The sequence below is a fragment of the Tiliqua scincoides genome, chromosome 1, assembly GCF_035046505.1.
Source record: "Tiliqua scincoides isolate rTilSci1 chromosome 1, rTilSci1.hap2, whole genome shotgun sequence".
Lineage (NCBI taxonomy): Eukaryota > Metazoa > Chordata > Lepidosauria > Squamata > Scincidae > Tiliqua > Tiliqua scincoides.
Genome location: NC_089821.1, coordinates 168,089,090 through 168,110,863, shown reverse-complemented (window position 1 = coordinate 168,110,863; position 21,774 = coordinate 168,089,090). Strand labels below are relative to the sequence as shown.

Below are 21,774 nucleotides of genomic sequence, written 5' to 3'. Positions count from 1 at the left end.
TTGAGGGGCAAGGTGTGGTTACTCTAACAGTGAACTGAATAATGAGCACAGGTTGACACTTGCTGTTTGTAGTGATTTACTTCTTTGTTAATCTTTTCTCCAGTTCCTTCGGATGTATTTTTTATAAATTCATTGTGGAAGGGCTTTTATGAGCATCTAGGGAAAAGGCAACCTGCAACTCTAACCGTTGATTGGTTCAACGCTACGAGCGGTAAAGTGAATGCCACGTTCCTTGAAGGATCCAGCGTACAACTAAAGCTATCAGGTATGATTAGAAATTGGGCAGTGTTGCAATCTGTGAGTACTGTTTAGGTGGATTAAGGTTTCAGAGACACACTTCCATCATGGTCTGCAGAAGACAGCTGAAAAGGGCTATGCATGCTTTCCAAAATCCTGACCATGCACATTTTTAGAGGATGCTATGAAACAGCAAAGGTGGTGAATTTGGCTCCTTCGATTTTAGTTCTATCAGATATAGTATGTGTTATCATCGATACACTCGATAACTTATTGAGTATGTGGATTTTTTTCCTCATTTAGCAGTTTTTCCCCCATACAGTAGTTCTGAGTCTGACTGATGTTCAAGTTCCCATACAAAGTTTGTGTAGTTCTGCTGACAATGTAAACGTTTCTCCAATATATTTTATATTAAATATAAACATCTATATCTATTTGTGGGTAGATTAAAAATTTCAAAATACTTTACTCTATCCCCTTGTAAGAAAAACTATGCACAGTCTCTCTCATAGTCACACACACAGCAGAAGGATAGCAGAGTCATGAATGTGTGGGTAAATGATGGGCGACAACTTTATTGAAGACAAACAGATCTGCAAGTAACCATTAGAGCCTGATGCTATTCAGGTGCCATTCCGACATTGCATGGATGCCGCTGCACATCCATCATACCCTAAGTCTGTCCTGGGGACACCAAATCAGTGCTGGTGCAATAAAACGTAAGCCAAATGCCAAGCTTGTCTTGGCAAAGCAATGCTGGCAGAGCCCTTCCCAGTAATGACCCCATAAGTGTGGGTGTTATGACCAATTCTGGACTAAAGAGAATGCTTAGGCTAAGAAAAGTAGTACCCAGTGAGCCACTTTAGTGTTTTGTTTGATGTTCAGCTTTCACCTACATGCCCACCTTGTTTCCTGGGCAGCTACTTCATCCTTGCAAGTGCTTGGTTCTCTCCTTTTATTCTCTTCCTATTATTTTGTATAATTTTAACATCTTTTATTAAATGTCCTTTATTTTCCTGTTTCATCTGCCTTAGTCTCAGTTCACTCAGGAGGGAATTGGTTTGACCCCTCTTCCAAGACTAATGACCTCCACTGCTGATTGATTTAAGGGGACCTCTGAATTTAGGGGTCTCTCTGCTAACCTGAGAGGAGGTTTTTCCAAGGCAGCCTCCTTCTGTCTGGACTTCCTACTCTGGATGGTAATAGCAAGAATTCCAATCCCAGCTTAAACTCAGTTGCAGGACAAGCTGCGTTGGGAATAGGTTCTGTGCCTGCCCATCTGCTCCCACAGATCTATAATGCAGTCATTGTGGAGGGAAGCAGGTTAAACAGGTCCTAAAAAACTAATGGACACTGTTGGGCTGGTAGGAACTGTTTCCCTGGTAAAATCTGAAGACCAGAATTATATGAGATGTTGATCACAGTTACTAACCATATCAACAGGCCAATATACAATTGGCTTGTCCCACCAAGTGACACCAGCATTCAAATGTCACTGCAACTGCACAGTGTGAGCTACTAGAAAAAAATCTACTGTGATGCTCAAAAGGTGGCTCAGAATCTTACTGAAAGAAGAAAAGAGTTTCACTTCCCTTCGCCTCTTTCTGAAATTGTTTATGTTACTGCATAAAGATCACAGAGTATCATTGGCTTTAGAAGCTGGTTCAAAGAAGAACACCACATTGGACTATTATTTATTTAGATTTGGAAATTTCTGTGTACAATTTTGAATGTAAATAAAAATTGCAGTAGTAGAATATTGTGTGTCTTTTATAGAGGTTATATATTTTTGTACCAACAAAGTAAAAATATGCAGTTTTGTAAACATGCTTTAAAACACACTGTATATAATTTTCCTTGTAGGCGTTTACAAGAAAGAAGAAGCCCATTTGCTTTTGAAAGTCTATCAAATTAAAAATCCTAAAGAGGGTTTTACAAGCAAGCTTGAAAATGAAAAGTGGGCATTAAATGGCTACGTAAGTAAACACAATACTCTGAAGAGGCTTCTGTGACTTAAACACAACCCCAGTTAGTTGTATGTTACTTTACTCACATACCTTTTTATTACTGTGGTAGTAGACATTGTGTGGTGTATGAAGCACATCGTTACTCCTGATTCTATAAGAAAAATGTCTTACATGCATCTGACATGTTGCCTCTGATTTTGCTGGTAAATTTTATTGCCATGTTCCCAAAGAATAAGACACACTAGCACCAGAAGTGGAAGATTTTATTGGACAAACTTTCCCATTGACTTTCAGATAGTCTGTAATATTGGAACAGAATGTTCAATCCATAAAATTTCCTTCCTTTTTGTGGCTTCATTGGAAAGCAGCCATTTCTAGATATTTTTAGAGGCAATTAGTTATCTTGAATGATACATAGAAGACTATTCTTTGAAATAAAGGCATTGGAATTGCAAAACTCCCACATGGTGGAGTATAATATGAGGTATCGGTTTGTCCTTCCTTATAAGGAAAACTGTGTTATGAATTGGAGCCAGAAATAATGAGGTTTGACACCGAAAGATGAAAGGTATATGTGAGGGAAGGAAAAAGGGAGGGGGCAGCATTAGGATGCTCTTGTTCCAGGATACAGACAATGAGGTGCATACTTATGACAGCAGGGGCCAAGAGGTGGCACTGGAGGCAAGGGCAAGCAAATCAGAGCAGCAGTGGGGTGGGGGAAAGGTGAATTTGACTCTGAGCAGGTGACAGGTTCAGTGGCAATAGCAGCTGCTGAATTCTAGCCCCCTTCCCAGAACAAATGTTCCCTGACCCAGAGGAGAGCTCCACAATTCCCCTCCCCTCATTTTTTTGTCACTGCATCGGGGCGTGAGGATAGGATTGGACCCTGAAGATGGTGTGCAATTTGAAGTATAGTATTGTAATAACTTTAATTATTGAAGCCAGCCCAATCCTATCCTCCCCCCGTCACACCAAAAACTGTGTGCTGTATCCAGCAAGGGAGTGGTGGTGGTGGTGGATCAGGAGTTTCCAATGCAAAAGGAGATTTAAATCCTCTTACGCCTCTGTAAGCCTCCCTATCCACAATGGATCTCCTTGAACCTGCACTAGTGATTTTGCTAGTGCAAGTCGGAGGAGATAGAATAGGAAACGGGGATAGAATCCGACATGCATTATCGCTGCAGGATCCACCCCTCTCACAGCTTTCCCACCCCCATTATCCCTTTACCCCTACTGTAATGCCTCTCCTGCTGACTTACCTGCTCTGGGGGCAGGTAGGAGAGCCAATGTCATGCACAGGAAGGCTCCAGAGTTCCACAAGCATTTAACCAACACTAGTTCCACCAGCGCTTAAGTCCAGGATTGGTCTGCAAGGTAAATATTAAATTATGTTGTAAGCCACTTTGAGTGGCGTATATATAAACAAACAAACAAACAAACAAACAAACAAATCAATGCAGGTACAATGGTTCTCTTGGCCACTCCACCATGGTTTATTGGTTTCAACCTTCTGGTTCTTTTTGTTCTAGGTGTCATCAGGGCTTGAAAGAGGTGTCTTCACTTATCAGGGTGACATACATGGAAAAGACTTTGGAAAATTCATGCTCCAAAGGCAAAGTAAGACTGCTGTTGCATCACAGTATATTATATATTATTAAATACAGATGATGTCAGATTACCTTGCCAGCAAGTGACACACACACAAAATATTTATTATATTGAAATGCTATAAAATTTACAAATTATCTAAGGGCGCAATCCTGAGGCACCCATGGACCAGCGCAAGTCCCTTGCGCCAGCCCAGGAAGGTTGCAAACATGCCATAAGGCTGACACAAGCCTCCGCGCCAGCTTCCTTGGCAAGCCTTTCGTTGGCATGGAATTGCAAAACTCCCACTTGGTCTGGGATGGGCAGGGAGGAGGCAGGAGGGAGGCGTTCCTAGGTGAGGAGAGGGTGGGTGGCCCCGGAGGCAGGTGGGGGGGAGCGGGAGGTGGGGCTGGGATCCAGCACTTGTGCTGGATCCCAGCCCTCGTTCTTGGGGAGTTCGGAGCAGCATGAAACTGCTCCACTTTCCACTGACTTGTGCCACCTCAGGAGGTGGTGCAAGTCCGAGGAGACCCATGGGGCAAAGGTGCCTTACCTAGAGGTAAGGGGAAAAGTTTCCCCTTGCCTCTGGCTGAGCCACTTTGGGCCCCTATCCTGCGCTGAATACAGTGCACGCCTCTTGGCTTGCCTGTTCCAGCGCAGGGTAGAATTGCACCCTGAATTAGTTAAAATGTTTCCTTAAGCAATATGCCTGCTGATTGTGAGATCTGCCAGCATACCACAGGCCTTTGGCCCAGCAGGGAGGCAGTGCACCGGCAGTGGCACTACACAGACTGGCCATTAACAGGGTTATGTTGGTGACAGGGGTGGGGAGCAGGTAGGGCCAGGGACAGATCTTGGCAGGAGCAATGTCCTCCAGATCCAGAATCCCTCTGTGACATGCCCTCTGCGGTGGAACAGATCTACATCAGTAAACCAGATTTACACCAATAAACCACAGGGGCCCAGGCAGTGGTAAATAAAATGGTTCTTTACTTATCTCTCTTGGCCAGCCTGGTCCCCTTCTGGCACGCAGGATATAGCAAGGTGTAAATCCTGGACAGCAGTGGAGGATAGGATTGGACCACCATTCAATTATTTTATGCTGTTGATGCAATAGCAACCTAAAAGATTCCTGCAAGATGCTCCTATAAGGAATATCAATGCAAATATTTATGGGAGAAGGGGCATAATCAATTGTAATGATTATATTGCTTTAAATGACTTTTCCAAAATGTGAAATACTTAGTCTAATGTTGAACTGTCTTTTGTACAATTTGAATTAAGCCGGTATCCAAGATTTCTCTTTGTATCTTTTGGGATGTCAGAGTAAAGCCAGCACACAGTTTCAGGAGTATAGAGGGGCATGTCGGCACTTGGGGACCAGACTGAACTTGAATATCATTCAGTTAGCATCAGTCTTTAGCATCAGAGCCTATGGTTATGATGGTGATAATACTTGATATTTATACAGTTCTTTAGAATGGGGAATGCTTTTCATTACTGGTGTTCTTGGTAACCTGTAGTAAATTACAGTGTAGGGGTTGGTCAGACTTATTATAAGCTGAGCTCTGCAGTGCCTGGAGAGCAGGGCCTCTGAGATAAATTTTATCAGGGGTTACAAAGTCTCTTTTGGGCCCCTTTGCAAAGGGGGAGGGGCGAAACAGAGTGGGGCAGGGTGGTGAAGGGAGAGCAGAAAAGGGGCAGGGAGGGGTGAAACAGGGTGGGGAAAGGGTAGAGACAGCTGGAAAAGTCTCTGGAGCCCATGTCTACTAACCCATGTGGCATCAGTAGTCTCCCCAGCATCCCCAGTCGTGGTAGTGTCCCCAGCATCCCATGCAAGCAACGAGTCTGAGTAGATAGGAAAACATAAAAACTCAGGAAATTTCTGGGCCCCCTTCTTTGGCCCCCCTTTTGACCCTGGGCCCAGATGCAAATTACCCCCTTTACCCCGCTCTCCTAGGCCCTGCTGGAGAGGCTAGATGAGGAGGAGTGTGGCTACATTCCTCTCCTGCATTGAAGCCAATAGCACTGCTCGGTAGGGAGCTGAACTTTGAGCGTTGTAGGGCTTGTGGCTTGGGCAGAGGCAAAAGAAGTACAGCCACACTTCTGTATTCAGTCCGGCACCAGAGGTGGGTCCTGCCTAAGAAGTAGAATGAAGCCAGAGGGCTTATAATGAACTGGCTTCCTCTCTTGCTAATCTGTTCCATGGATCACTTGTGTCAGGGGAGGGGGAGTTCTGCTGACCACTACCTGTATATAGTTCATGCACATCCCTTTTCCTTCTCCCTTTCACTTTCAGGTCCTTTGAGTGTGGACACAGATCATTCCAACCACTATTATGGCACAAACAGCAGTTCTGTTGCAGCTGCCATTCTGGTACCCTTCTTTGCGCTAATATTATCAGGGTTTGCATTTTACCTCTACAAACACAGGTACTGTACTCCTAATTACATTAAACATTAAAAACCCCTACATTAAAAATTTGGTTTGTTTTGAAATGTGTAATTAAATGTAATTAAATGTTCAGCTGTTGGATAATTTGAAAACAAAAGTTTTGGAAATATTGTCTCTGCCCTAAAATGAGTAAGAGCAAACTAGACAGCGTGTTAAATAGGTCACAGTCCAATTTATGGCGTAAGCTAAGAGAAATAGCATGGAAGTGGAGGGTTGAGCGCCTCCTTGCATGTCACGTGCACTGTGGTTGCAATCATGTGAACCTCTTACTGGTGACTGTGATAAAATTCTCAATGAGGATCTAACACACACACACACACACACACACAAACACACACAGAGAGCAACAAATCATGCCCAATTTATGGTGCTCATTACCTGGTGGTGCAGGGAGAATCCCCTGCTTGCATAGGGCTCTGCCTCTGTGTGCACACTAGGGCTACTCTATTTGGACTTATCAGGTACTTCTTCCTGTCATTGGCTGCAGGATTCTGGTCCATTTTCCCCCTTCGTCCCACAGAGAGACTGCCGCAATTGCAAGCCACATGGACATTCATGTCTGCTACAGGCAACGTTGGTATTGCCCCAGAGTAGACTGATTAATGAAAATAATTATATACTATATCCCACTGCTAAGCTTCAGAAATATCACAACTATTTGTAGCTCCTCAAATCAATTTTTAAAACAAGCAGAATAATACTGAAGATATATCTTTATGCCGTTTAGCAGGCTCTTAAGTCCTGGAATGAAAACAATTCAGCAGCTACCACAAAGTAATTTCCATCTGTTATATTCCACTTTTGGCTGCCTCTGCTGGTACAAAGTGTTTATTTCACTAAAGTTTGGTTGAATGCTTAAACCTTGCAGAGAAATGAGAATATTTTTGCTCTGCAGTTTCACAGACTGAATAGCAGCCTGCGCTAAAATGAATTGAATTTTTTTTCCCCCTTCACCAATGTTCCTAGTAGAAAATATTATGAATGACAATGACCGTGATCTTTCATCTTGTCCCTGCCGCAATCATTGCATCTGTTTGTTCTCTACAAACAAAGTATATAAATTATTGAGCTGCTGACAGCATTCTCCAGGTGAAATGCCTATTTCTACTAGAATCGCATAGTTCCAGGTCCTTGTGAAAGTGAAGAATGTCAGTGTGCTCTCTTGTTACCCTTTGGCCTTCTCCTTCACACACAGAGTGCCATGTGAGCTGCTCCCTCTACTGTGCTTTCGTGACACTGGAGACTGTGCATAGAGAAAGCTAGTCGGTGGTTCTTTCCCATCAGATCAGAACACTGCTGGGAGGAAGAAATCAAGTGGGAACGACTCACACAACAGACCCTAAGTAGTTATATAGTCAGCACACTGCCAAATGAAGAGGGGTTTCCCCATAGAGAAGCTGCTCTAGTGCCACTTTGGGCATTTTGAACGCTACTGTACTTTGTAGTGTTCTGCTGCTTCTTGGTTACTACTAACGCTATGCCCTCCAGGCTCACTAGCAAGGCAGACTGCCTGTGCAATCACAGTATCTTGCATTGCTAGCGCTAACAGCATTCATGCAGCAGGGTAGGTACATATGTGACCGTAGTTGTGCCATATGATTTGTCACTACCAATACTTTTCTCTTTGTTTCTAACTCTCCAGAACAAGACCAAAAGTACAGTACAACGGTTATGCTGGACACGAAAACAGCAATGGACAGGCATCATTTGAAAATCCTATGTATGATACAAACTTAAAACCCACAGAGGCAAAAGCTGTGCGGTTTGACACAACTCTGAACACAGTTTGTACAGTGGTATAGCCTTCAGTGCCCAATTTGACTGGTTCATAGCCATACCTCTGATGGACAAGCAGTAATTCCTTTGGTGCCATATACCAGTTTCCCTTCTTCTCTTGGCTTCGCTGCTGTGATCTTTAACATCTCCAATTGGCGTAGATGCAGCAGGGCGTTCTGGTGAAACGTCAGTCTTCTGGGGAATCGAGACCAAGATCAGTCCTTCATCTAACAGGTGGATTGGAATTGAAATACCTGGCTGCATCTGCTCCAAATCAAGGCACACTTTGAAGGAAGGCTGCCAAGTCATGCCCATCTGTCCTATTTAAATGCCTCAGACTTTTCACATTTGTACATGGCTGGATGCCTTTCAATGCAATCTTCTGGGCACTCGGATCACTCCTCTGGGTACTGTGACAAACAATAGCACCATGAATTATCCCCAGGAACGATAACTTTTGGAAGGAGAGTTTTTTACAAGAAGCTTCCTCAAAGGAGAAGACAAACTTCCTTGGGGGGGGAGGGGCTGCACACATCTACAAAATGCTTTACCATTGAAATCTTGTTAACAAAACAAATCTACAGTATATCTCAGATGTTCATACATAAGGCAGTCTGCAAACTTCCCAGTCAGCTGTTGTATTGCAAAATGTTAATGCACAATTTTTTGCACTAGTGTGGTATGAATGACTAAGATACTGGTTAAAAAAACAAAAACAAATATACAGGGTTTATACACACTGTCCATTGTATATAAGCATTTACTTGTCTTATTTTGTCCAGTGAAACATTCCATCATAATTTTACCTAGTGCGCATGATAGACAACAAGCCCTTAACTTAGTCCTGGTTGGGTGTATGCTCGTATAAAGACTACATTTTGGTTCTTTTCTCTGTGGACACCAGTACCAAACCAGCCAGAGGAGGAAAACAAAACAAAAAAAATCCTTTGTTTACAAATCTTCACTCCCACTTTTGGTTTCTTTGTTCTTTTTCTTCTGACATCATTCATTATTATCCGCATCATAGTCTATAACAGCAGGGGGGCCAGGCAGCTACTGCTGCTTGCCATGTACAATATGTGAATAGTAATTTATTTTGAATAGCTCATAAAGCCTGTGGGTCTGGGCCCGCAGTACAGTCTTCCCTTTCACATTTGTTTTCCATATTTCTTTCTTCTTTCTTTTTTTTTGTTTCTGGGACATAACATCCTTTTTTGATGTCGCATTGAACTCAAAAGTGCATTGCAGTAGCATATGTAAATTCCAACCCCATTCTACTTCGCCATTGATCATTGCAACCATGACACTTTTCATGGGGTGTACGTATGTATGGGGGTGTGTATGTCTTTGTTTGCTACATTTTTTAACCAATACTGCTTAATGCTTTTGTAATCATACAGCTTGACAAAGAAAGTTTGAGATTTAGAGATCTCTTTAGGGTAACACAGCAAGGGGAGCCAGTTTCTTCACAGAACAAGAATGGGATATAACCAAACTGACAGGCACATTAGCCTTTTTTTCTTGGGCTAATGCATGGGTGGCCAACCTGAGGCATGGGTGCCACAAGTGGCAAAGCCTGAAGGAGCCTGTGGCACTACAGACGTAAGCAAGAGTGCCTGTCAGCATTGCTGTGGCATAATCAGCCCAATGCTCTCAAGTGCTCTGCTACTCTCTCCTCCTCAGCTTGGTAGACTCCAGTAAAAATTATTGCAAGACATGGGAAGCTGTATATGTCCCACAGTCTGTGCTAGAGCAGTATCATATCATAGGTTTGGACCTCACTTGTGACATCCTTGCCAAAAAAGTTGGCTGCAACTTTACTAATTTAATCAAGTATGTTAAGTTCACAAATTACATTTGGTTTTAGGCTGCAGTCCTGTGGACAGTTATATAACAGTGTGCAGATATCCCATTGGTATTGATAAGAATTTCTATGCCAATAAAGGTCTTATGTATGTATGTATGATAAGAATTTAACACACATAACTCATGCACTGGATTGCTGCTCTTCTAGTGTGGCATATTTGCACCATCGTAGCATGATGCAATGAAATTTTGCACTGGTGCATTTCTCTGGGCTTAAGCGGGACTCTAACATTGTACACTGCCATTGATTTGACGCCCCCCCCCCAACATTAAGCAAACATTTAAAAAAAAAATCTTTGTTTGGATTCCAATACCCAAATTTTCTTCAAGTCTTGACATAGACCAGGATCCAAATATCAGCACAACTAGTTCCGCAGGCCTACAGAGATGTAAGGATTGTTTTTTCCAAACATCCCCAGGTACCGTCAAGCAAACCACTTTTGAAATTAACACGACTTTCAAAAGCAGATTGTTAAATGGTCGGGGAACTCACCTGTTCAAAGGAAAAATATCAAAAAGATCTCTGGGCCAGACTCAAAACCTCCTGCAGGCCTAAAGTAACTCTGGATTCTGGCCATGATGAATTTTTTTTTTAAGAAAATGTATTCCCTGTGGGAGAGTCTAGTGACTACACAAAACACCAAAAATAAGCATCAGCAGAAAATAATAGTTCTCAGTTCTCTAAAGAACAATAAAAAGTTTGCAGGGCAATCTTTAATTAAAGCAGAAAACCCCATATAGTGTTGATGGAAGATACCAGCAATACCAGAGTATTTAGCTGTTCTTCACATGAAGAAGAAGAAAAAGTTTAATATTATAAACCTAGGAAATGTTCGAACATTTTTGTTTTGTTTTAGATGGAGATAACTTTTTTATTATTCCATGTACGTTTACAGTTTTATATGATAGCCAACAGATTTTTGCATTCTCTGAAAGGACAACAGTGACCACATAAAATTGCCTACATTTCCTGATGTATTGCATCCTAGATGGCTTGCACTGTTGTCCACTCAAGAAAGAGAAACTTTGTATTGCTGCCTCTGGAATCACTTTATTTAACATCAGTGATGGCAGAAGTAACCAAAGTCACTCAAACAAGTACAAAATTATGAGAAATAAGGAATTTTTCTCATTCTTACCCTACCTGGATGAGGGTATTTCGAAGGAAAGATTTGGAGTGGAGTGGTGTTATCAGCTAATGTCCGGATCCACAAATCCATGTGCATCATATGTGAACTTGGGTCTCTTCTTTGTAAGGGCCATTTCATTCATTCCAGTGGCTGGAGCTGCGCATGCCAAGTGGCGTGTGGATTGACTCCCTTCACTGCAATAAATTGAAAGTGTTCCTGGTAAAAGAGCTCCATAAATACACCAAAAGAGATCATTCGATTGGGATGCTAATCTTTGACATTTCAGTCTTCGGGAACTTAAACCTGAAAAACCTAACATACAATTAATTCCAGTGAAGGATACTTGCCTGAACAAGAAGACTGTTTACACAAGAATAAGACATCCACATTTTGACTTAATGCAGATAAAACAACCATTTCGCTTTTTGATATGCTCAAAACTTCAGTTGGTACTTAATTTCCTATCCTGCATCCAGTGGAACAGCAGAAGGAAACAATGTTTTGTACCTGCAGCATTTCCAGAAATACAGCCCTGCCTAACAAAACTAGACAGTGGGGTTTTTTTCTTTGTCACCTTTGTGCCTCTCTCTTGAAATATTTCTTTTCCATTTGTTTCTGTTATGATTGCATTGTATTGCACTGACCAGGTTAGATCTTCCATTTCTTCCATTGTTTTTCAAGGTTCCACGCATGTCCAGACTTGCATATGGCTGCACCAACCTAACAGCCCAGCCCCTCAAGGTCCATTGCACCTGGGTAGGGCTTGAGCTGAAGAGGGATGTGAATAGGTGAGATCTTGACTAGTCTAGTCTAGTTGAGATCTCTCCGGCTGTTGCAGGATGGTGATGCCAAAGGCAGTCATGAAATCTGTTCTCTGAGGTATTGACAGTAGATGCTTTCCCAAGACATACCAGACTGATGATGATGATGATAAAGCAAAGGTAGACATGCTCTAAGAAAGAACAATCAAAAACAGGTTATGTGCTTCAAAGCTGTTTAAATCTGCTGCTTGTATCACCCATCTTGCCTTTCTCCAGGCTAGCTGCAATAATTCTTTTTCTTCTGTAATATATTTTGTAAACAACTACAACAAAAAAAAAGCTGTTATTAAAGAAGGGTGGGAGGGAGAAAACAAACAAAAAAACAAACAAAAAAATCAGCTGGCATTACGATCAAGTCAATCTAATTTTCATTCCCAGTATTTCATTCTGCCATTTCACGACATGCTGCTGTGACATGAAGTAGGTGCAAAAGAACTTTTTTGTACAGAGATATATTTTTTATGAAAAATTTGTAAAATTATTAAATATGCTGTACTTTTTGATTAATGTAGGTAAATTGTTAAAAAAAATGTTTTTACAATACAAAAGGAAAAGAAATCCTGTAATTTTTTCCCAATACTGTAAAATGCACCATCATTAGCTGAATTTTCAGTTCTGAACCTATTACACATGTATTAATATTAAAGTGGCCTGTTTAAAATATACAGTCATTTTTTTTTTGCAAAAAAATATAAAAGATTGTAATATAGCCTGTGCAATGCCACCTATCTTGAAAGCAAAATCAAAGTTCTAATTAAATATTTAATTTTAGATTTCCAGATTACTGTGTTGCAGCCTCCTGCTGTTATACTCTTTTGTTTCCTTTGCTTGATGTTTGAAATGGAAAGCCTGCTACTATCCAAGTGTATGTAGGTACTGGAGTCAAATTCTGACATTGTTGGCCTCACAGTGACCTATATGTGCCGATGTCTGCTTTTTATTTGTACAGGAACGTGTCCCTTTATTTCTGTTTTGCCTCCCCATGCTGTTATAGATTTCTGTAGAATGTATGTGGAGCATCTTTCCTTTTTAGAACTTCTGCAAACCCGGAATTCTTGGAGGGAAAGGGTCTGAACAGGCAGTTAGTGCAAACCGATGTGCATTATATTGGCAGGCCACATACAATCTGAATGCGCAAGGCATGCATTATAATTGCTGGTTGCACCACAATTTCCATTCCATTTTGCTACCTTGCCTTGATGTGTGAGCACATGCCGAATTTGGGAAGAGGAAATGAGCAAAGATGGATACATACATACACACATGCTCAAAGGCTGGCCTAGGAAATGTCAGCTACAAGTTCAACAATGATTGTTCTTGTGTTTTTTGTTTGTTTGTTTCATATTAGACTTTGCCAATGTATTCCCCAATCCCGTTCTAATTACATGTTGTTATAAATTACTTGTAAGAAGACATACTAGAATGCACTTCTCATCAAAAGTGCACATCATGCCGACAAAGTCAGATGCACATTCAGCATCAGGTTTCTCCCTTCTCTGCCTACCTTGCATTATAGCTTGCAGATCCACCCAGCAATTATTTCTTTTCCCTGACTGAAAGTACATCCAATAGAATCATCCATAGGAAAGGTTCAGTGCAATTGTCTGCATCAGTGAAACAGCAATGTCGCCATTAGAAATACAATCTGATGGGGGATCTTTAGGTACACGCTCTGATGAGATGTTGAAGGCCATAATCCATCCAAATTGTCACGCCTACACACCAGTGGTCTGATTATAATTGATCTCATAATTAAAACTAATTGTATGATTTTATTTTTCTCATAAGTGATGTTGTTTTATTTCAGAAAGGCAAATTCTCATTTTTTCTTTAATTATTGTACACTCCTGTTCACCTAGGGACAGGGATGGGGCAAAGACTGGGGAGGGTGGATTGAGGCCAGATAGGGGACAGTATCAGTGGCAGCGGGGCAGCTATCCTTAGTCTCACTCCACCTTCCTGGACTTCACACAAACTTCCATCGAGTAAATTGCTGGCACGGGTCCAAGTAGACCCTTTCAGGCAGTGGAGGCTTACCCCCCTGGACAAAGGAAAAAATGTTCCTGTACCCCAGGAGAACTCTGGGACTACCCTCTCCAGGATGCAGTGTGTGCTGATAGGATTTGATAGGATTGGGCTATTAGTGTCATCAAGGCAGGGACCACCATGGTCAGGTCTGAAACCTGAAATACTGTAGCCCTAAAAAGGTTGTAAATAACTAAATCTTTGAGGTGAAGTATTCAAGGTTTTGAGTAAATGTCACAGAGCAACCAACTTGGGGTGCCTTTCAAAATATCACTTCCTAGTTTAGAACATTTTAAGCGAAACTCACAAGCCACATAGTGGAGATAAGGATAAGCAGTGAGGTGGCCAAATGTGAAGATGACACTAAATTTTTCAGTGTTGAAGACCAGAAGGGATTGTGAGGAGCTCCAGAAGGATCTCTCCAAACTGGGAGAATGGGCTGCAAACTGGCAGATGCGTTTCAGTGTAGGTAAGTGTAAAGTAATGCACACTTGGGAAAAAATCAAAACTTCACACATAGGCTAATGGGGTCTGAGCTGGACTCGATGGACTTGATGGATCCTGGTCCAGCAGAGCTCTTCTTATGTTTTTATGTGTTCATTTTTTTAATAACTTGTGAAAGTCTTCACAATACCCTGGCACACAGGTAACACAATAAAATTCAGAAACTGGTCCTTGTTAAGTAGCTCTCTCAAACAAGTTATACAGTCACTTAAGCCAGTGGTAGTCCCATAGAAGTCAAGGTAAGTACTATGTTGTACACAACTTCAGGGCTAAAAGTGTATCTCCTTTTTATTTTTGAAGCTGGCCAAATTATGTTTGCAATCTAGTCATGTGTAGAACAAAGCCAAGACCTGAATGTGGGGGAACCTCTGCCAGAAGATGACTGCAGATGATGTAATAATGTTGGCAACACAGTCTTAAATGATGTCTATCATAAAGCAGAGCTTCCTAATCTGTGAGAAGCCTCTCCCAGGAGTGACATGGCAAATGCACAGGGGTATCACACTCACCTGCCTGCCCTGAGCCTCTTACTGCTGTTTGCAGCGTCATAGTCTCCAAACCCGGAAGTAGCTGGTGATACCATCTTACTTCCATGCAGTGCCAAAGGGCATTGTTGGCCAGGGAATTTTGGAAAGTGTTGCAAGAAAGCATAAACAATGAAGTCAGCTGAGCCTCTTTGCCTGTTAAAGTGGGGAATTACTTGGCTGGGTTTAGGCTAAACTGGTTCACATTAATTTAAATTAATGCCAGTCGGCTAGATACTGCAAATTCTGCAGTGGGACCTATCAGCATAATTCTTCCCCCTTTTAGTGCGGGCACCTGTCTTGGGAATCCAGCACAATTCTTGTGGATCTACTTATATTTCCCATTTGGGGCATTCCCCAAATACCCCAATTCCCACCCTGATGCAAAGCTGATAATCGCAGCTTCGTGCATCACTTTCTGAATCACATCAACACCCAAGACGGGGGGGTGGTAGACTTTATGCTTTTATAGACGGCTTTTATAAAAGGTGGTAGACTTGAGGTCGACTTTGAATCCAAGCCCAAAGGTCATCAGCCAGGATCCATGAGCCAGACAGTCTGGTTCCCTCATGCTTGCCTCAAGGTACACATCAATCCCCATCCCAGTCTGCCACTGTACAATACTATACTATACCTGCCAGTTGTGTCCAACCTGGATAATTGCACAACACTCTTAGAGCAGTCTGCAGTAGGCAGGCCATCAAACAGATGAGAGGCAAAAAATTCATATCCAGCACCAGCTAGATCTCATGCTAGTCAACCAGCTAGTCTCATACTATCCCCACAGGTCAGTGGGTGCATGGACTCACCTGAAGTCTAGCAACACAGTGAGCCAAAATGGCCAAGCCAGACCCCTGACTAGGCCGGCCCTGCCACAGACACACCCAACTGAGTGATTTAATTCTCCTGCCCTGCCTTGTGTGGGGGAGACTCCTGACAAAGATATCCCCACCACAGAATGGAGGGTGGCAAAACGATAACACAGGCCTACAAAATTGAGGGTCAGAAAAGTTATTTCCAAACTTTATGGTGGTTTGATATGAATTTGGGGTGCCGATTCCAAAAATGGCATCCGTTTTGCCCTATCACGTCTAGTTTTGGAGATATAGTTTAGCTCATTAGTGAATGGTTCAAGCAGCTTCCTCATGAGGAAGCCATGGTGTAGGTTTCCTCATGAGGAAGCTGCTTGAACCATTCACTAAAGAGGCTATGCTGTGTCTCCCAAACTAGATGTGATAGGGCAAAACGGATGCCATTTTTGGAATCAGCACCCCAAATATACCCAGAAATTGGTGCAATGTTTAAGGAAGCAAAATGTGTGTTGGCCTGTGTAATCAAAGACATTCTTTTATAAAAGCATAAAGAGAAATTTCTTATCTATATATTATTCCTATTTCATGTTTAATTTGATAGACTTTGAAATAGCTGAGATTTTGGAGTTGTCCAAAATGCAGTTTGTCCGAAATGAAGTTGTAATTCTCTGCATTTCAGACAATGGCAACAATCCTGCCAAAGGCAAGCCCATTACAGCCCCACTGATTTCAGGAGTGCTCTCCTCCACTGAATGAATGGTACTTAAAAGTATTTTACTGCAAAAGGATTTTAGTGTAATATTCAAAATTGACTTTCTATCCAGTAATTCTGGGATGAGACAGTTTTTAGTTCTTTGAAGTGCCTCCTTTTGGTTCACAGGCAGGGCCCATCAGCAAGGATGTCACCAGGAAGGCTGGTTAGCAGCAGAATTCTAGTTTCATTCCTATCTGAGCAGTTGTAGCATTGTATGAATCTTCCTTCAGCAGCTTCTTGTCTGGGCAAGAGGCACCATTTGAGGGAGAGGCTGTGGCCATGGGTTTCTTGCATCCCCAACCTCAAAGCCTAAGGACCAAAAGTGTTCCTAAGGCTATGACTTCCATCACTGGCTTCCTGTGTCCAACATTTTATCTCTCATTCAGAGCAGGAAAGCAGTTGTGCCAAAGCTAAGAGGCCAAGTGGATGATAAAACCTCACACCTTCCAGCCAAAACAAAGTGGCTGCTTGACCACAACAATCCATCTTTCACACCACTTGGCCACCACCTGGGACATCCCATGTTACATCAAAAACAGATGCCATTTTGAATATTCAGACAGCAGGCAAATGACAATCACACTCAGTCAGAATTGGGGGGCCCGTATTCAACCCACAGCACAATCCTAACTTGCATTGGAACAGGCAGGCCAGTGGGTCTCCACTGTAGCTAGTGCAAGTTTGGGGCTGGCTGAGGCTTAGCCTAAGGCAAGGGGAAAAAAATCCCCTTACCCTGGGGAGAGCCGCAGCAGTCCCAATGGGTCGACTTGGATCTGCGCCACTTGAAGAGGTAGTGCAAGTCCGAGGAGAATGGAGCTGCCCTGCACGGCCTGGGAACAGGGTTAGGATCTGGCGTAACTTCTGGATGCTGGCCCCGCCTCCTGCGCCCCACCTGCCCATGGGCCCACCTGCCCTCTCCCTTCCTGGAACACTTCCTCTCTGCCCTTCCCATGCCCCCCCAGATCCGCATGTCAGCTGAGCTCAGCCAGTGTGTTACCAGTCTCTGTCGGCGCAGAGGCTGGCTCTGGCCTCCATGGGCTGGTGCGAATGCACCTGCCCAGCCAACTCACATGGACGCCCAAACATGCTTTATGGCACGTTTGCGACCCTCCCAGGTCAGTGCAAGGGACTTGCGCCTGACAAGTGCATCCTTTGGATTGCACTCACATTCACACTTTCATGCCCAACAGCAGGGTCCAGCCTATTTACACACAGATTTTTTATACACGGATTTGACTCAACACAAATGGCCCCTGCAAATGAGAAGGAATGTGCTGATCCCTGGAGAAGGGGAAAATGCATTCCGTTAAAACCAGTTTAAAAAACTGAACAGTCCTTTAACAATAACCTTCTTAATGAGAGAGAGAGAGGGCAGTTGGCTGACAATCCATCAGTCCTTCTCTCTCCAGCAGACCCCCTCCCTTCCCCCCCAGCAGGTGAAAGAAAGGTGATCACTTTGCATTGGGGAAGGGAAGGGCTGAGTGAAGCACCTTTGTAAGCGCTTGGAGGAGGACTGATTGATGGATTGTCTTCTTAAGGACTCTTATCTTACACCACTAAGGTCAGCAAGGCTGTTTTTAAATCAAAGAAACTGTTTTTTAAATTGATTTGCTATAGGGCATTTTTTGCTATCCACGTGAGTGCTTGGAACGGAACCCACACGAATCACGAGGCTCAACCTGTACTGAGGTCTAGAAGTTTAGTTATTTCAAACTAGACAGCCAAGGATGACATAGAGTCTGTGCTGTGGGACTCCACCACCCACTGCTGCCTCTGTTCTTGCACACCAGTGCACATCTCTCCCATGGAGACCGAGCGAGCAGTAAGCAGATGCGCTTCCATTTCCTCCTTCCCTTTACTTACAAAGGTTGTGGTCCACGCCTCTTCTGTCTGAAAAGAATAGGCTTGGGGAGGCACTGAGAACTCACTACCCCTGGCTTGTGCTCATTACAAACAGAAGAGGCTAGAGCAGGGAGGCTGCACGCAATGATCTTCCTAAGAACAGGGAAATGGGTGAATCCAAATAGTTTTTCCCTGCCTACTTAGTGCTTCATAAGCAAGAGTCATGGCAGCTTCTTCGTACAGCAATGCTGGAGGGAGAAGAAAGCTGCCACTGCTGCAAGCCTCTTCTGACTTCCTCCTAGATGGGCAGGGAGGCTCATCCATTCGTGGGCCCTCCAAAGGAGCTGCTTCACATTGGCCTCATGTTTGGGCTGTCCTTGCAAGCCAGCACTACTGAGGGACCAAAGTCTCGGATCACAGTGGAGCCTGAGGACAGCTTATGGTATTCCCCCTTCTCCTGCGCAAGCTGCCTTCTACGTCTGATATGAAACATGAACACTTACCTTGCTGTCCAGGACCTGAGATACAAGTGAGAATGAGACCCAGCAACGTTTGGGTCATGACTTAGACAATTCGAGTGCCAGGTTTCTCACCAGGTTTCCTTTTCTCTGTACAACATTTTTAATGAACTCTCTTTGTTTGTGAACAGCCTCCCAATGAGTTTGGACAGCATCCCCCGCCCTCCCTTTTGTCCATGAACCTACTGAGAAACAGAGCACAGCTGACTCATGAGCCCAGAGGACTACTGAGCGTAGACCAAAACTAGGTCTGACAAAAGAGGACAGTGCTTCTATAACAGACTGAGACCAAAGCTGTTCCGAGAACCTTTGTGCCCATTTCTCCTCAGGTGAGTCACTAGAAAATGGCTTGCTCTCGGGGGGCGGAGCTAACTTTCAGCGAAGTTGCAGTGAACTTTGGGGGTTCCCGAAGAGACTGCGAAATAGATATGTTTTCATGTGCCTAAACAACTAAGGCACGCTTCGGTGCCAGGAAGACGGTATGAAGAGCTGAGAGCTTGAACGGGGGGTCCTTAGAAACAGGCAGTTTCAAGGATTTCTCTCTGTTTTGCTCTGTGCTGAAGCATATCTATCCCGGGCGCCATCTTTGAGAAGCTCAGAGAGCTGAAAACCCGTCCTCCCACGGCCTAGATACAACAACATCGCAGCGAAAAAAGCTATTAAGAGTGAGTGAACTTGGCTCGTTAAAAAGTTTTACTGAGAACTGTAAGTAAGAAGTCTGGAGGAGGAGGAGATAATTCAAGATTATTCACGCTGGCCGTTAGCCACCCAGGGGGGGAATAGGTGAATTGGTATTTCCCCTGCTGGAGTAAGTACAAGATTATATATTTTTTTAATGGTATGTACCGAAGAGAAATAAATAAGTAATCTTCAACGAAGGAAATAAAGTCTACCTTCATTTTCCCAGCAAAAAGCCTTTATTTAAGCCTGGACACTGCTGGTTTCGGTTTCGGTTTCTCAGCAAGAGGCTTGAATTTTTTTTTCTCTTTTCTTCTTTTGGTCATTTAAAGGCATTCTAACCTGTGGATTTGATTGACCTTTTTTGGATATAAAAATTTGGAAAGTAGCCCTGGATACAAAATTAGAAAGTAGCCCTGTAGGAAGTGGTTCAAGTTGGTGTTGATAAAAATGGCTTTTGAAAATCTAAAAGATGATCATGAAAGCCAGGCCTTGTTGGTGGACTTTCTGATGGATTTTAGAAGAGAAATGGAGCAACAAGTCAGAGAACTCTCTGAACAAATTGGGCAAATAAGCTCCTCCCTTGTAAACTCGCGGGAACAGATTATAAACAATAGAGAAGAAAAAAGAATGGATCAGATGTCAGGTGAAGTTAAAGAAGTGGAGTATTTTGAAACGGGACACGAGATGGAAGAAGCAATTGTCATAATAACTGGGAATCTTAAGGAAGAAAAAAGACGAAATGTTCAGAGAGCAAGTTGTCTCAAGAAGAGGAAGAATTTATGGATTGAATTCAAGAATAACAGAATGAAAAAGAAGAAAGAAAAACAGAGGGGGGGGGGACTTAAGAAGAAAAAGAAGAAGTGGAAGAACCAGTAGGAGGACTAAGAGGGAACACCAATAAGATAGAGTACAAAGTAAACAATAAGAAGAAGGGCAAAATGGTTGAATAATAAATAGAATTTTTTTTAAAAACATATTAAATTAAAATAGATGCAAATGAAAATTTGAAATATAAATATTGCGGAAATTAAGTGGTATTAAGATAAATATTTTATTAATTAGATTAAACTAAAGTGGATGAAAAGGGAATTTGGAATATAAGTATCGTGAAAATTAAAGTGGTAAATATATGAAATAAATTAGATGGAACTGCAATTTTGGAATATAAGTATTGTGTAAACTATAGTGGTATTAAGACAAATAAAAGGGTTATTTTATAAAAAAGAAGGTAAATAAAATAAATTATAGATGTCAATTTATTTTGGAGAAAATATTAAACCTGTATTTTGGGTTAATAAATATGTGGTGGATAAGCGAAGTATAATATTATTGTAATTGGAGATATTTGTTTTTAGATGTGATATTAGAAATTAAGAATCAGATAAGAGATTGTATTTTAGAGGTTAGTTTAGTGGTAAGAAGAGTCTATAAGTAAAAATTTGAAGCCTTTTTTGATTGGATAGTTATGGAAAATGATGTATAACATGTTATAAGAGATATTGAAGGAGGTAATACCATGGTAATCGGAGACTTCTTTTTTAGATGTCATATTAGAAATTAAGAATCAGATAAGAAAGATTTTATTTTAGAAACTAGTTTAGTGGTAAGAAGAGTTTGTAAAACATAAGTAAAAGTTTGAAGTGCTTTTTTATGATGGGATAGATAAGGTTAGAGGAAAAATATGGAATGTTAAAGTATTAACCAGTTGGGTTAAAGAATATGATAATTTTTGTATTGATTATTAATTTCGTTTGGATTAATGTTTGTTGTAATCGATGGCCACCACCCTTGTGTGTAACCTATGTAGTCCTAGCCCTAAGTCTATCCAATTTTCCTTACCTGTATCTGTAATAAATAAATAAAGCATTATAAAAAAAAAAAAAAGAAAATGGCTTGCTCTCATGCTCAGAGAACATGTTTGCCAACAAGTTAGATAATAGGACTCGGATTTTTACATTTCTGTCCCCACTTAAAGAGAAGACAGTTTGTGGGAGGGCTGAGACAATCTGAAAAGCTGATTATGGATTGCATAACATCCAAAATGTGAGATCACCATCCAGCACCACAGATCTGAAGCAGCTCAGTGCCAGCTTAATGGAGTCTTGCAAGTGGTCAGACTAACCTGGCTACATACTCTTCCTGTATCACTCAGCTTTCTAGGTGAGCATTGTATCTCAGCCTCAATGACCTCAGAATTATATTCTTTTATTGATGGTGAATGACACCATCTTGGAACAATTGTACTTTTTGGTCTTCAAGTGGACATCAAAGAAGCA

General features: G+C 42.1%; 1 protein-coding gene across 1 annotated transcript in view; it reads left to right on the top strand.

The window, feature by feature from the left end:
- CSMD1 (CUB and Sushi multiple domains 1) overlaps window positions 1-8,047 on the top strand; it is a 947,002-nt gene extending 938,955 nt beyond the window's left edge. Inside the window, exons 66-70 of the mRNA XM_066622693.1 lie at window positions 104-265; window positions 2,101-2,213; window positions 3,734-3,821; window positions 6,091-6,223; window positions 7,888-8,047. Of these exons, the coding sequence (XP_066478790.1) occupies window positions 104-265; window positions 2,101-2,213; window positions 3,734-3,821; window positions 6,091-6,223; window positions 7,888-8,047 (656 nt within the window). The remainder of the gene's footprint in view (window positions 1-103; window positions 266-2,100; window positions 2,214-3,733; window positions 3,822-6,090; window positions 6,224-7,887) is intronic.
- The last annotated feature ends 13,727 nt before the right edge of the window (window positions 8,048-21,774 follow it).